The sequence below is a fragment of the Rhinatrema bivittatum genome, chromosome 3 (assembly GCF_901001135.1).
Source record: "Rhinatrema bivittatum chromosome 3, aRhiBiv1.1, whole genome shotgun sequence".
Taxonomy (NCBI): Eukaryota; Metazoa; Chordata; class Amphibia; order Gymnophiona; family Rhinatrematidae; genus Rhinatrema; species Rhinatrema bivittatum.
The window spans coordinates 392,466,178-392,479,311 of record NC_042617.1 but is presented as its reverse complement, the minus strand read 5'-3'; the positions used below and the strand labels follow the sequence as shown (position 1 = coordinate 392,479,311).

The 13,134-nt window shown below is 39.9% G+C and overlaps 1 protein-coding gene across 1 annotated transcript in view; it reads left to right on the top strand.

The window, feature by feature from the left end:
* FAM135A (family with sequence similarity 135 member A) overlaps positions 1-12,624 on the top strand; it is a 391,169-nt gene extending 378,545 nt beyond the window's left edge. The window contains 2 exon segments of the mRNA XM_029595652.1: positions 4,626-4,739; positions 11,197-12,624. Coding sequence (XP_029451512.1) covers positions 4,626-4,739; positions 11,197-11,402 — 320 coding nt within the window. The 3' untranslated portion in view covers positions 11,403-12,624.
* Positions 12,625-13,134: the final 510 nt, after the last annotated feature.

The window sequence follows — 13,134 nt, the reverse complement described above, 5'->3', positions numbered from 1 at the left end:
TCCAACAGAAGAAAATAGGAAAATGCATAAACGTTGGCAAGTTAAATGTAACTCATTGATAAGACAGGCTAAGAGAGAATTTGAAAAGAAGTTGGCCGTAGAGGCAAAAACTCACAGTAAAAACTTTTTAAAATATATCCGAAGCAGAAAGCCTGTGAGGAAGTCAGTTGGACCGTTAGATGATCGAGAGGTTAAAGGGGCACTTAGAGAAGATAAGGCCATAGCAGAAAGATTAAATGATTTCTTTACTTCAGTGTTTACTGAAGAGGATGTTGGGGAGGTACCCATACTGGTGAAGGTTTTCATGGGTGATGATTCAGATGGACTAAACCAAATCACGGTGAACCTAGAAGACGTGGTAGGCCTGATTGACAAACTGAAGAGTAGTAAATCACCTGGACCGGATGGTATATGCCCCAGGGTTCTGAAGGAACTCAAAAATTAAATTTCAGACCTATTAGTAACCTATCATTAAAATCATCCATTGTACCTGAAGACTGGAGGGTGGCTAATTTAACCTCAATTTTTAAAAAGGGTTCCAAAGTGATCTGGGAAACTACAGACCAGTTAGCTTGACTTCAGTGCCAGGAAAAATAGTGGAAAGTGTTCTAAATATCAAAATCACAGAACACATAGAAAGACATGGTTTAATGGAAAAAAGTCAGTATGGCTTTACCCAGGGCAAGTCTTGCCTCACAAATCTGCTTCACTTTTTTGAAGGTGTTAAACATGTAGATAAGGGAGATCCAGTAGATGTAGTGTATTTGGATTTTCAGAAGGCGTTTGACAAAGTTCCTCATGAGAGGCTTCTAGGAAAAGTAAAAAGTCATGGGATAGGTGGCGATGTCCTTTCGTGGATTACAAACTGGCTAAAAGACAGGAAACGGAGAGGATTAAATGGATAATTTTCTCAGTGGAAGGGAGTGGGCAGTGGAGTGCCTCAGGGATCTATATTGGGACCCATACTTTTCAATATATTTATAAATGATCTGGAAAGAAATACGACGAGTGAGGTAATCAAATTTGCAGATGATACAAAATTGTTCAGAGTAGTTAAATCACAAGCAGATTGTGATAAATTGCAGGAAGACCTTGTGAGACTGGAAAATTGGGCATCCAAATGGCAGATGAAATTTAATGTGGATAAGTGCAAGGTGATGCATATAGGGAAAAATAACCCATGCTATAGTTATACAATGTTAGGTTCCATATTAGGAGCCACCACCCAAGAAAGAGATCTAGGCGTCATAGTGGATAACACATTGAAATCATCGGTTCAGTGTTCTGCAGCAGTCAAAAAAGCAAACAGAATGTTGGGAATTATTAGAAAGGGAATTGTGAATAAAACAGAAAATGTCATAATGCCTCTGTATCGCTCCATGGTGAGACCGCACCTTGAATACTGTGTACAATTCTGTTCGCCGCAACTCAAAAAAGATATATAGTTGCGATGGAGAAAGTACAGAGAAGGGCGACCAAAATGATAAGGGGAATGGAACAGCTCCCCTATGAGGAAAGACTAAAGGAAGTTAGGACTTTTCAGCTTGGAGAAGAGACTGCTGAGGGGGGATATGATAGAAGTGTTTAAAATCATGAGAGGTCTAGAACGGGTAGATGTGAATCGGTTATTTACTCTTTCAGATAATAGACTAGGGGGCACTCCATGAAGTTAGCATGTGGCACATTTAAAACTAATCAGAGAAAGTTCTTTTTCACTCAACGCACAATTAAACTCTGGAATTTGTTGCCAGAGGATGTGGTTAGTGAGGTTAGTGTAGCTGTGTTTAAAAAAAGGATTGGATAAGTTCTTGGAGGAGAAGTCCATTACCTGCTATTAAATAAGTTGACTTAGAAAATAGCCACTGCTATTACTAGCAACAGTAACATGGAATAGACTTAGTTTTGGGGAACTTGGCAGGTTCTTATGGCCTGGATTGGCCACCGTTGGAAACAGGATGCTGGGCTTGAATGGACCCTTGGTCTGACCTAGTATGACATGTTCTTATGGAAGAGAAGAGGTGCAGGGAGATATGATACAGACCTTCAGAAACCTGAAAGGTTTTAATGATGCACGAACTTCAAACCTTTACCATTGGAAAGGAAACAGTAGAACTAGAGGTCACAAAATGAAACTTTAGAGGAGATGACTCAGAACCAATGTCAGGAAATTTCTTCACGGAGAGGGTAGTGGATGTCTGGAATGCCCTTCTGGAGAAGCTGGTGAAGACAAAAACAGTCAAAGAATTCAAAGTGGCATGGGATAAACACTATGGATCCCTAAAGGCTAGAGGATAGATATGAAGAAAAGCGTGCTGGGGGTAACCCACTCGGTGAAACTGTTACTACCCTTATCAGAAGCATGGGGATTACCACCCTCAACAAATAACTGCAACATACTCTCCGCTTTGATGGCAGGGGGGAGGAAGGGGAATTGGATTCAAATGGCAACCAACCATGGACCCCAACTTTTACAATCTGGGATACTGATATGCAGAGATAAGGAAATAAGCAAAGGACTGCTTCTATGGCCAAGTCCAAAAGCAAAACTAGTCAGCATCGCTGTAATTTTCAGTAAGGCAATCATTTTTTATGGGTTTGACAGTTGCTTGGTTTTTGCAGTTACCCACAATTCTTATCATAAGGATTGGTGGTAACTGCATGGACTATCCATAAGAGAAACCTGAGTGTGGCCTACATGATGCAGTAGAAATTACCATAAGAAACTCGCTGGGCAAACTGAATGGACCATTTGGTCCTTTTCTGTCGTCATTATTATGTTACTATATTGCCTCAGGTACCCACTTAGATTATAAGCCCTGTGGGGCAGGAGCTACCAATTAAACCTGAATTGGAACTCATCTTGAACACAAGTTTGGCAAGGCAAATAATCTTCCAAAATCCAAATATTCTGAAAAGCTGCTTTGGATCCACTTACTCAGTGCTCTTCCAGATACACACAGAACTGTTGATACAGTATTTATACATCTGCCATAGACAGGAAATATAATAAAATATATTGGAACCTGAAAAATTGCATTATTTACCAATTTAGAATTGTTTTGTTCTGGGTAACTTGAACCAATGCAGAGATTTAGCCAGGTAGAAGGAAGCAAGATCTTTCATACCAGTGCACTTTTTATTTTGTTCAGTGCTTTCAATTCCTGGAATTTTCTTTTGTGTGAAGTTGCACTTTGTTTCTGAGTCTCTGCTTACTGATTAGCTGTCCTGGTTCTCATAAGCAAATACAGATGAGTGAGGGGCTTAACACTCTTAACAAAATAAGTAGAAGCAAGAGAGCATTCTGAATGGAGAGAAACACCTCCTGGCCATGCTTATTTTTCACATGTGCAGTCTGGATCTAGGTGACAGTTCATGCTCTAATAATTATATAGCCAAGAATATGGAACGTCTCTATTTTTCACTCTGTGGCCATCTTGGCAAGCCAGCTGCTTGTGAGAAAAATAAAACCTTTTCTTTTTTACATTCACACATTTTATTTTTAGGTACTGGTACTTGTATTGTTTTCATCTTTTTTGGGCAGGCTTGAGATGCCCAAAAAGCTGCTTCTCAAGCCCTGGGATCCCCTTTAATTAATCTTGAATTTGAGGGTCATTTTTACACAGTTATACTGTCTCAAGAATCCTTAAACACATCTATTTCACTGGGAAGCAGGAGACTATATCTTTCTTTCTGGTGACAAAAGAGGTATGGCAAATGAAGCCAGAGAAAATATTACTTAGCTTCTGACAGGATCAAAATCGGACGCTAGCTTTTTTTGCAAAGTTTTAGCTCCCTGCAAGCCATTTGTATCATTTCTTTCATTTATTAAAATTTATTAATCGCCTAACACAAGCAGGCCTAGGCAATGTACAGTAAAAACATACATAATAAAATAACATACATGTAATCAACCATACACTTGACATACAAAAAACCTTTAGTTTCACAGAAACTATAGTAACCAGTACCTTACCTAAGGTAAACTAAATCATTAATACTATGCCCCTTATAGTATATCTCACACACAGAATCAAGGCTAAATCTCAACTTCAATCACACTAAAATACATTAAAGGCACGATGGAGCAAATACTCTTTCAAGAGATGTTTAAATTTTTTTACATTGTCTAAGGACCGAAGTTCAAAAGGAATAAGATTCCACTGAGCACCTAAACTTTGTCCAGTCATAGTAGAGATAAGCAATCCCTTCTCCAGTTCTGAATCAGAACTTACAAATATTTGACTTGATTTCAGTCAGCTTTGACCAAGATGAAATCTGATCTGTAGTATATAATTTGGGTTTATTCAGATTAATTCGTTTCTGTGAGAATCCACAAATTCGGACTATGTAAAGACATAATCTTTGAACATAAGTGGTGTTGGGCTAAAATCTATATCCAGACCAAATGGGAAAGTTCTAGACTGAAAAACAAAAATCCAAAAGATTTGAAATGGGCTACAAATGATTATAAGTTATCTAAATATTTACTCTAATCATCTGAAACCAAATATATTGTGCAACCCACCCATCCACTTTATCAGAACTGGTTTACCAGCACCCAGTTCTCAGTTTTCACTGATTTTTTTATTTTTCCTCATAAGTATGATCTCATTCCTCTGCCCTAGGTCTTCACTTCTTCAAAAATGTTGTGTTAGTTGGCTCTCTGCAGGATCGTTATGTTCCATATCACTCAGCTCGTATTGAGATGTGTAAAACAGCTCTAAAAGATAAACAGTCAGGTAAGAGCCAACTTACATCTGATCCTGAGAAGGGATTGGAAAGAATTTGTATGTATGTGTTTGTGTTTTATGATAACTGTTTTAGGAAATAAAGCAAAGCATAAGGGCTCTCTGTTTTTTAAGCAACAGTGCCTCCTATTCACAGAAAACCGAAATTGTTCCTCTTGTAAGAGTGAAAGCAGGTAACCCACTTCTCCTGGAGCTTCTTCGGGAAAATTCCTGGGCTGTTTGCCTTCCCTTTTGACCAGGAGTAGCAGGGGGAAGTATGACACAAGAATAGTAGCAGGGGGTCAGTCCAGTGACTCAGTGGCTTGTACTGTGCATTGCCAAGTGGAGGACTTGAGTCTGATTCCTGATTCACTTCCTTCATTTCTCAAGTTAGCTGAAGCTAAGGAGTCAGCATTCGCAGCCTTTGTGGGGAGGGAGTCTCCACTGTTGTCTAGTGATGACATATGTATCCAGACTTGGGGTCCATGTTAGCCAGGTCACAGAAGGAGTTGCTATTTGCAGCCCCTATTGCCACAATAGCTGGACTGAGTTGGGAGGGGGATATTAAAAATAATAGGACAAAAACCCCAGGTAGTTATACATTAAAGCTCATAGTGCTGTAACCCAATAGAGGCTGATTCCGATTGAACTGGAAGACAAAAGGAGCAGAGTACTAGGAGAAGAGGCACTAGCGTTGCAGTGAGACAGATGAGCAGTAGCTTGACCATGGGGATAATACAGCACTGTATTGTTTCCAAATAGAGGAGATGAGAGAGAGACATGATTAGGGTGGGAGAGAAAGAAAGCCAAAGGAAGCAAGAGAGCTAGAAAAAGGATGATTGTGGAAAAGGTTGGAAGGGAGCATTGTTCTACTAACTTGCACAGAGAACCTCTGACTCCCTTCTGTCCAGCTGGCTTCGCTCTAGTCATGTCACAGTTTGAACCATGTGTAGGACTGGTAGATTCTGCAAGACAGCAGGACCCTGCACAGTTCAAACTGAGAAATGGCTGGAGCGATGGATAGGCAGTCGGAGGTTCCCCACGCATGTTGGTGCGAACATTGGGGGAAGCCAAAGAGGGAATGATTTGGTGGAGAAGTGGGTATGTAAGGGAAATCCAGAGAATGGATAATTGGTAGAGGGACAACATGCCAGGAAGAGAAGGAAGTTCAATTTGTTCAACCTGAATTGTTGGCAAATAGCTATTTTGTAACAAATGTTAGGGAATCATTTACTAAAGGTTTTCTCCCATTCTGTGTCTATGGGAAAAATGTTTAGTAAATGACCCCCGTAGTTTTATTTATTTATTTATTTTTAGATTTTTATATACCGGTGTTCCTGTATTAAAATACAGATCACATCGGTTTACATTGAAACATAAAAATTATGCCAAGAGGCGGTACATATAACAAGGTTATAGAACTTGGAAAACATGGAAAACAGATTCGAGTAATAACACTGATAAACTTGCAAAGTCTCTGAGAAATCAAATCATAAAATAAGGCGTAATTGTCTAAGATAAATGTGATCTGCAAAAGGGATTGCGATGGTGAGAAAATCTTGATAGCTGGAGGTAAAAATAATCAAAGTTCTGGAAAAGCTTGGCTAAAGAGCCAGGTTTTAATTTTCTTTTTGAAGGAAGCAAAGCAGATCTCAAGGCGGATGTCTGGTGGGAGCATGTTCCATTGGACAGGTCCTGCTAAAGAAATGGTACGTTTCTGATGTAAGGATATTGTTGAAGGAACATAGAGTGTGCCTTTATAAGCTCCTCTGATAGGTCTAGTTGAAGAGTGAAAACGTAGTTGGGTGCTTAAGTGGAGTGGGGATATATTGTAAATAGATTTATGAATTGCTGTGTATACTTTATAGAGAATCCTTTGCTTAATAGGCAGCCAGTGGAGGAGTTTTAGTATGGGGGTTATGTGGTCTCTTTTATTCGTATTGGTAAGGATTCTAGCTGCAGAGTTTTGAATCATCTGGAGGGGTTTGATGGATGAGGTTGGTAGGCCAAAAAGGAGTGAGTTGCAATAGTCAATTTTTGTTAGTATAATGGCTTGTAGAACCATCCGAAAATCATTGAAGTGGAGAAGTGGTTTCAATTTTCTCAGGACAAGAAGTTTATAGAAACAGTCTTTAGTGGTGGTGCTTATAAATTTTTTGAAGTTAAGCTGATTATCTATCATGACGCCTAAATCACGTACATATGGTGAATGATTAATTATAGGAGTGGTAGAATTGAGTGGGACAGCTGGGTATATTAGATTGTTATTAACGTCATGATTGATAATTAAGATCTCTGTTTTGTTGTTGTTGAGAATGAGGCTGAGACTGGATAGAAGATGATTGATTAGTTGCAAGCAATTATTCCAGTGAATCAAGGTTTTGTGAAGGGATTCTGAGATTGGGATGATTATTTGGATGTCATCCGCGTAAATGTAGTGTGTTAGGTTTAGATTTTTAAGAAGTCGACAGAGAGGGAGAAGGTAAATGTTGAAAAGGGTTGGAGAGAGGGAGGAACCTTGAGGGACTCCTTGATTTGCTGGGACCGGGTGTGATTCTTTGTTGTTTATCTTTACCTTGAATTGTCTATTAACCAGGAAGGACTTGAACCAGCTGAGTACTGTTCCCTTAATGCCTATGTCTATCAGACCTTGTAATAAGGATGAATGGTTGACAGTGTCAAAGGCCGCAGAGAGATCTAAAAGAATAAGGAGGTGAGGTTGTTTTTTATCCATATTAGTTAGAATATTGTCGGTGAGAGAGATAAGTAGGGATTCAGTGCTTAACGATTTACAAAAACCGTACTGGGAAGGTGCGAGAATGTAGTTTTCTTCAAGGTACTCTGATAGTTGTCTATTGACTATCTTTTCCATAATTTTGGCGATCATTGGCAAATTGGCTATTGGGCGGAAGTTAGCTGGATCTGTGGCCGGAAGATTAGGTTTTTTAAGAAGAGGTTTAAGAATTGCTAGTTTAAGTTGGTCAGGAACTAGACCTTGGGAAAGAGAGCAATTAATGATATTGGCAATTGGCTTTGAAATGGTATTCCTTATAGCGAAGAGGAGGTTGTTTGGAATTGTGTCTAAGGGATGAGAGGATGGTTTCATTTTCTTGAGAATATTTTCAATCTCAAGAGCTGATGTGGTTTCGAAAGTTTCTAGAGTCGTATTTAGTTTGGGTGGAGTATTGGGTGGAGATGGAGTAGAAGAACTAGATGAAGAGAAAGAGACAGTCAATTTATCAATTTTTTCCTTGAAGTAATCAGCTAGTTCGGAGGCTTTGTTGAGAGCTTGATCATCTGGAATGGTAGGTGGGGATGGTTTAGTGAGGGCAGAAACGTAGGAGAAGAGTGCTTTCGAATCAAAGATGAAATGATGTATTTTTTTAGAGAAAAAATCTCTCTTTGTTTTAAGAATGTTGATCCTGTAGGCATTGAGAGTGGTTTTGTATACAGCTAATGTTGTGGGGGATGGGTTTTTTCTCCATGTGTGTTCTTTATTTCTTAGTTCTTGTTTAAGCAGCTTCAGTTCAGTGGTGAACCAGGGTTTCCTGTTGTCAGGCGAAGGTTGTACTACTTTGGTGATTGAAGGACAGGTTAGATCAGCGATTTTATTGGTGATGTTGCACCATGAAGATATGGCTGTAGAAGCGTTGGAGAGATCAAGTTGAGATAATTCATTAGAGAGATGGTTGCTGAGAAGGTCTGTGGAACAGGGTTTCCTGAATTGAATAGTGGTTTTTGGGAATGAAGTGGGAGGATGTCCTGAGAGTTTGAGTGTCGTGTTAATAATTTGATGGTCCGTCCAAGGGACAGGAAAACAAGAGGGTGAATCCGGGGGCAAGATACACTGATTAATGAAAATAAGGTCCAACGTGTGGCCTGCTTTGTGGGTTGGGCTTTTTATTATTTGTGTGAAACCCATATAGCTGAGTGATGAGAATAGGGTAACACAGTTTGTTGTTTGTGGTGAAGCGTCGACATGTATGTTAAAGTCTCCCAATAAAATGGCAGGTTTATCTGGGTTGAAATATTTGGCGGTAAGTTCAATGACCGGGGAGGGGTCAGAGTCTATAGTTCCAGGAGGAGCATAGAATAGTCCAATTTGTAGATGCTCGGATTTAAAAACTGCAAACTCTATGTTCGATGTGATGTTTGAATATTGTAAAGTTAAACCTAGCTCTTTCTTGGATGCTAGGAAAAGACCTCCTCCCTTTCTTTTGAGTCTAGGGATGGAGAAAAAATTGTAAAGTTGAGTAGGTAGTTGGTTTAATAGAGCTATATCTGTGGGTTTAAGCCATGTTTCTGTGATTGCACAGATATCAGGGTTTACTTCTTTAAGGTAATCATTTAAGATGTGTGTTTTTTTCGAAAGCGATTGTGCATTGAAAAGTGTTAGGGATAGAAGAGAAAGGCCCAGGAATTGTGTGATTGGTGAAATCATTATTGGAATTAGCCTTTGTTGACGGTTGTAATGTTGTGGTAGAGGTTTAGTTTGATGATTGCGTAATTTCCTGATGATTGGAATGGAGTATGAACCATGGCAAAAATGGTGATGTAAGAGGATTGGGAAACCAGTTAGCATGTTGATTGTTGATGTTAACTCAGCTGTCTTGAATCTTGTTGCCTATGTAAACCTACAATTTTGAGGATGAAAAACTGAGTTCTTTTCAAGATATGAAAGGAGAAAGACGTGGCCAATGAAGCAGGTTCTGTTCTCAGAGGCTGCACAAAAGGGGGGGGTCCGAGTGATGGATGCTGGAGGTTGAGGTTGAGAGAGGACCAAGTGAAGTAAGCTGGAGATTGAGTGTAGTCCGAGTGATGGATGGTAGAGATTGAGTGTAGTCCGAGTGAAGGGAGCTGGAGGTTAAGTGAAGTCAGAGAGATGGATGGTAGAGATTGAGTGTAGTCCGAGTGAAGGGAGCTGGAGGTTGAGTGTAGTCCGAGTGAAGGGAGCTGGAGGTTGAGTGAAGGGAGCTGGAGGTTGAGTGAAGTCCGAGTGAAGGGAGCTGGAGGTTGAGTGAAGTCCGAGTGAAGGGAGCTGGAGGTTGAGTGTAGTCCGATTGCTGGATGCTGGAGGTTTGATTATGGGTTTCTGAAAGAGGATTGTGATTCAGAGAGGGTCTCTGGTCAAAAGGAGGGCGGGTACTTTCCCTTTGTAGTCGGGAGATTCTCAGCCGAAGGAGGGGGTGATGACTGAGGTTAAGGACAGGAGATGAATATCCTTCTTACTGTTACTTTTTTTTTTTTTTTTTTTCTATTATCTACTTTTTCTTGAGACTCAGAGGCTGCACGAAGGGGCGCACAAAGGGGCAAGCCCCTTTGTCGCGCTCCTTCGGCGCGCGGCGCCTGCAGGTATTAAAATTGAAACCTCCCTCTCCGCTGCTGATTGGATGTCCCCTGGGTGGTGGGCGGGTCCCAGAGCCGCGAGGATGGGCGGCGCGGCTGGCTGGAGGTGCGATCGGTGTCTGGGCTCGCCGGGGGAGGGGAGACAAGGAGGCCTTACCCCGATGGGTCTGGGCGCCGATCGCGCAGGCCTTCACTCCCTCGGAGCACAGCAGCAACGGCGGCAATAGTGTAAGCGGAGGACCGGGACAATCTGAAGCGGCGCCTGCAGGTAGTAAAATTTAAACCTCCCTCTCCGCTGCTGATTGGATGTCCCCTGGGTGGTGGGCGGGTCCCAGAGCCGCGAGGATGGGCGGCGCGGCTGGCTGGAGGCGCGATCGGTGTCTGGGCTCGCCGGGGGAGGGGAGACAAGGAGGCCTTACCCCGACGGGTCTAGGCGCCGATCGCGCAGGCCTTCACTCCCTCGGAGCACAGCAGCAACGGCGGCAATAGTGTAAGCGGAGGACCGGGACAATCTGAAGCGGCGCCTGCAGGTAGTAAAATTTAAACCTCCCTCTCCGCTGCTGATTGGATGTCCCCTGGGTGGTGGGCGGGTCCCAGAGCCGCGAGGGATGGGCGGCGCGCTGGCTGGAGGCGCGATCGGTGTCTGGGCTCGCCGGGGGAGGGGAGACAAGGAGGCCTTACCCCGACGGGTCTAGGCGCCGATCGCGCAGGCCTTCACTCCCTCGGAGCACAGCAGCAACGGCGGCAATAGTGTAAGCGGAGGACCACTTACACTATTATTATTATTTAGATATATGATTATTATATTATATTATATTATATTATTATATTATAGATATATTATATAATATAATTATATAATTATATATATATATATATAATATATATATATATATTATATATATATATAACATATAATTATATAATATAATAATATATTATATTATATTATATATTATTATATATTATTATATATTATTATTATTATTATTATTACTATTGTAGGGCCTGGCATTACAGGATTTGAACCAAACAGATGCCTTGCTTACTTCTACTATTTATTGAGTTAGGTACTCATAACTTACATGCAAGTTCACTTTGCTTGGTTTTCTTTGGTTTACAGGGCCAGTTTATGCTGAGATGATCCAGAACCTGCTTCTGCCAGTTCTACAGAATAAGGATTGCAACTTGGTTCGTTACGACGTGATTCATGCTTTACCCAATACAGCTAATTCTCTCATAGGGAGAGCTGCACACATTGCTGTTCTTGATTCTGAAATATTTTTGGAGAAGTTCTTTCTAGTTGCTGGGCTAAAATATTTCCAATAGGAAAAGAGCACTGCAAGAGACTTGGTTATTACCTCATTTTGAAATGAATCACAAAGTATGTGGTAAAAAAGTGTTAGCTGTCATTGAATTTTAAGAAATATTTATACTTTTGTAGGTTTTAGAGGGATTTTTTTTTAACAGGTTTTCTTTCTCGATAATGTGGCCGTGCAATATTTTTTTTTTTATTTTTATTCTTTTTACTTTTCTATTACTTTTTTCTATTCTGTTTGTTTTGGTACCTAAGTATTTCAGTGCACATGTAAGGACAATATGTAAATTTGGCTAGTTTGTTGGTGATTCTAAAGTCTGCAAAAGTTCTTGCCTTGTAATTATATTTTATTAGCAGTTCTGACTGCCAAAGCAAATGATAATTTAAAACAAAAATAATTTTAGGGAATTCTGTGGTCTGTTTTATTTTACTTAAGCATTTTAGAAAGTTTAACTGGAAACATAATTATGGCTGCTAAGAGTAACGTTTTTGAGTGCTGCTGTACAAATATCTGTTGGACTGGTACAGAACATTTTCTCAGACTGAATATTTTAAATCGTTATCACTACATCCAGTTTTCTACAAAATCATTATTGTCGTCAGATCTGTTGTACCTGTGGAAATAAATTTTCTACGAATCTCAAAAATCCATTGCTCTACACATTTGCTTTTATTACTGGAACTTCAGTTTTCAGAAGTAAGCAACAGTTGAGGATTGTTTTTAATATTTAAATGACAACTGCCCTCATCTAATTAGAGTTTGGCAAAATTTACTAACGTTGCCGCTAATCCCTCTAAATTTCTTCTGCTGAATCTTTTGCGTGGATTACCTTGTATGTACGTACATTGAGTAGTGTAATAAATTTCTGCAATACTTTTATGAATTTAGATAATTTTTAAATATTATTAGAAGGTTTTACTGACTACAAAGTATTGTAAATAAAGAGCAATGCATCTTGAAATGGAACAAAACTATTAACTTTACATGTTTGATGATACTGATAAATGGGTTTTGATACACAGGAATGTTAAGGATCTGTTGACTTTTTATTGGTGCTGAATAGCGTTAGTCAAATATTTTCTCCCTATCTGTCTCAACCAATATGGCACTAACAAAGGAAAATGTGCTTTTGCAAATTGTAATGAATGAAATTTTTGCAAAATATGAATGTTGTATAATTAATGCATGTTTATTGCATCTGATGTTAATAAATGAACTGAATTTAATAGGAACATTTTAAGAAGTCCTGAGGTCCTTTGCTTCTCTATTTTTTAAAAATATTTTTTTTTTATTTCACACAGCTTGCAGCGGTCTCATTTTAAGAGATAGGAACTTGCTGAATAGTTACCTTTGCTTATAAAGTTATTCAGGCTAATGCAATAAGACACGCGTCCAAACTGGGTGCCTGGTTTTTTTTTTGTTTGTTTTTTTAACGCACGCACAACCACCGCTCCTGGGCGCCCGCTTCTATATTTAAATGAGCTGGTGCATTAAAAGGGACATGCTAGGGAGAAATTGTACATCCCCAGCACTCAAATGCATTGGGTGCCCAGGAGACATGGCTGTGCGCTTACATATTGTTCCGGGTGCTCAAGAATGAATTAATGTAATGGATCGATCACCAAAAAAACCAAACCTGTTTCTGGATGCACAATATTCACGTACAATAGCAAGGGACGAATCGGTCTGAAGCATGTATATTGTGCATCCAGAAATGTGTATATATTTTTTTTTTTTGTAAC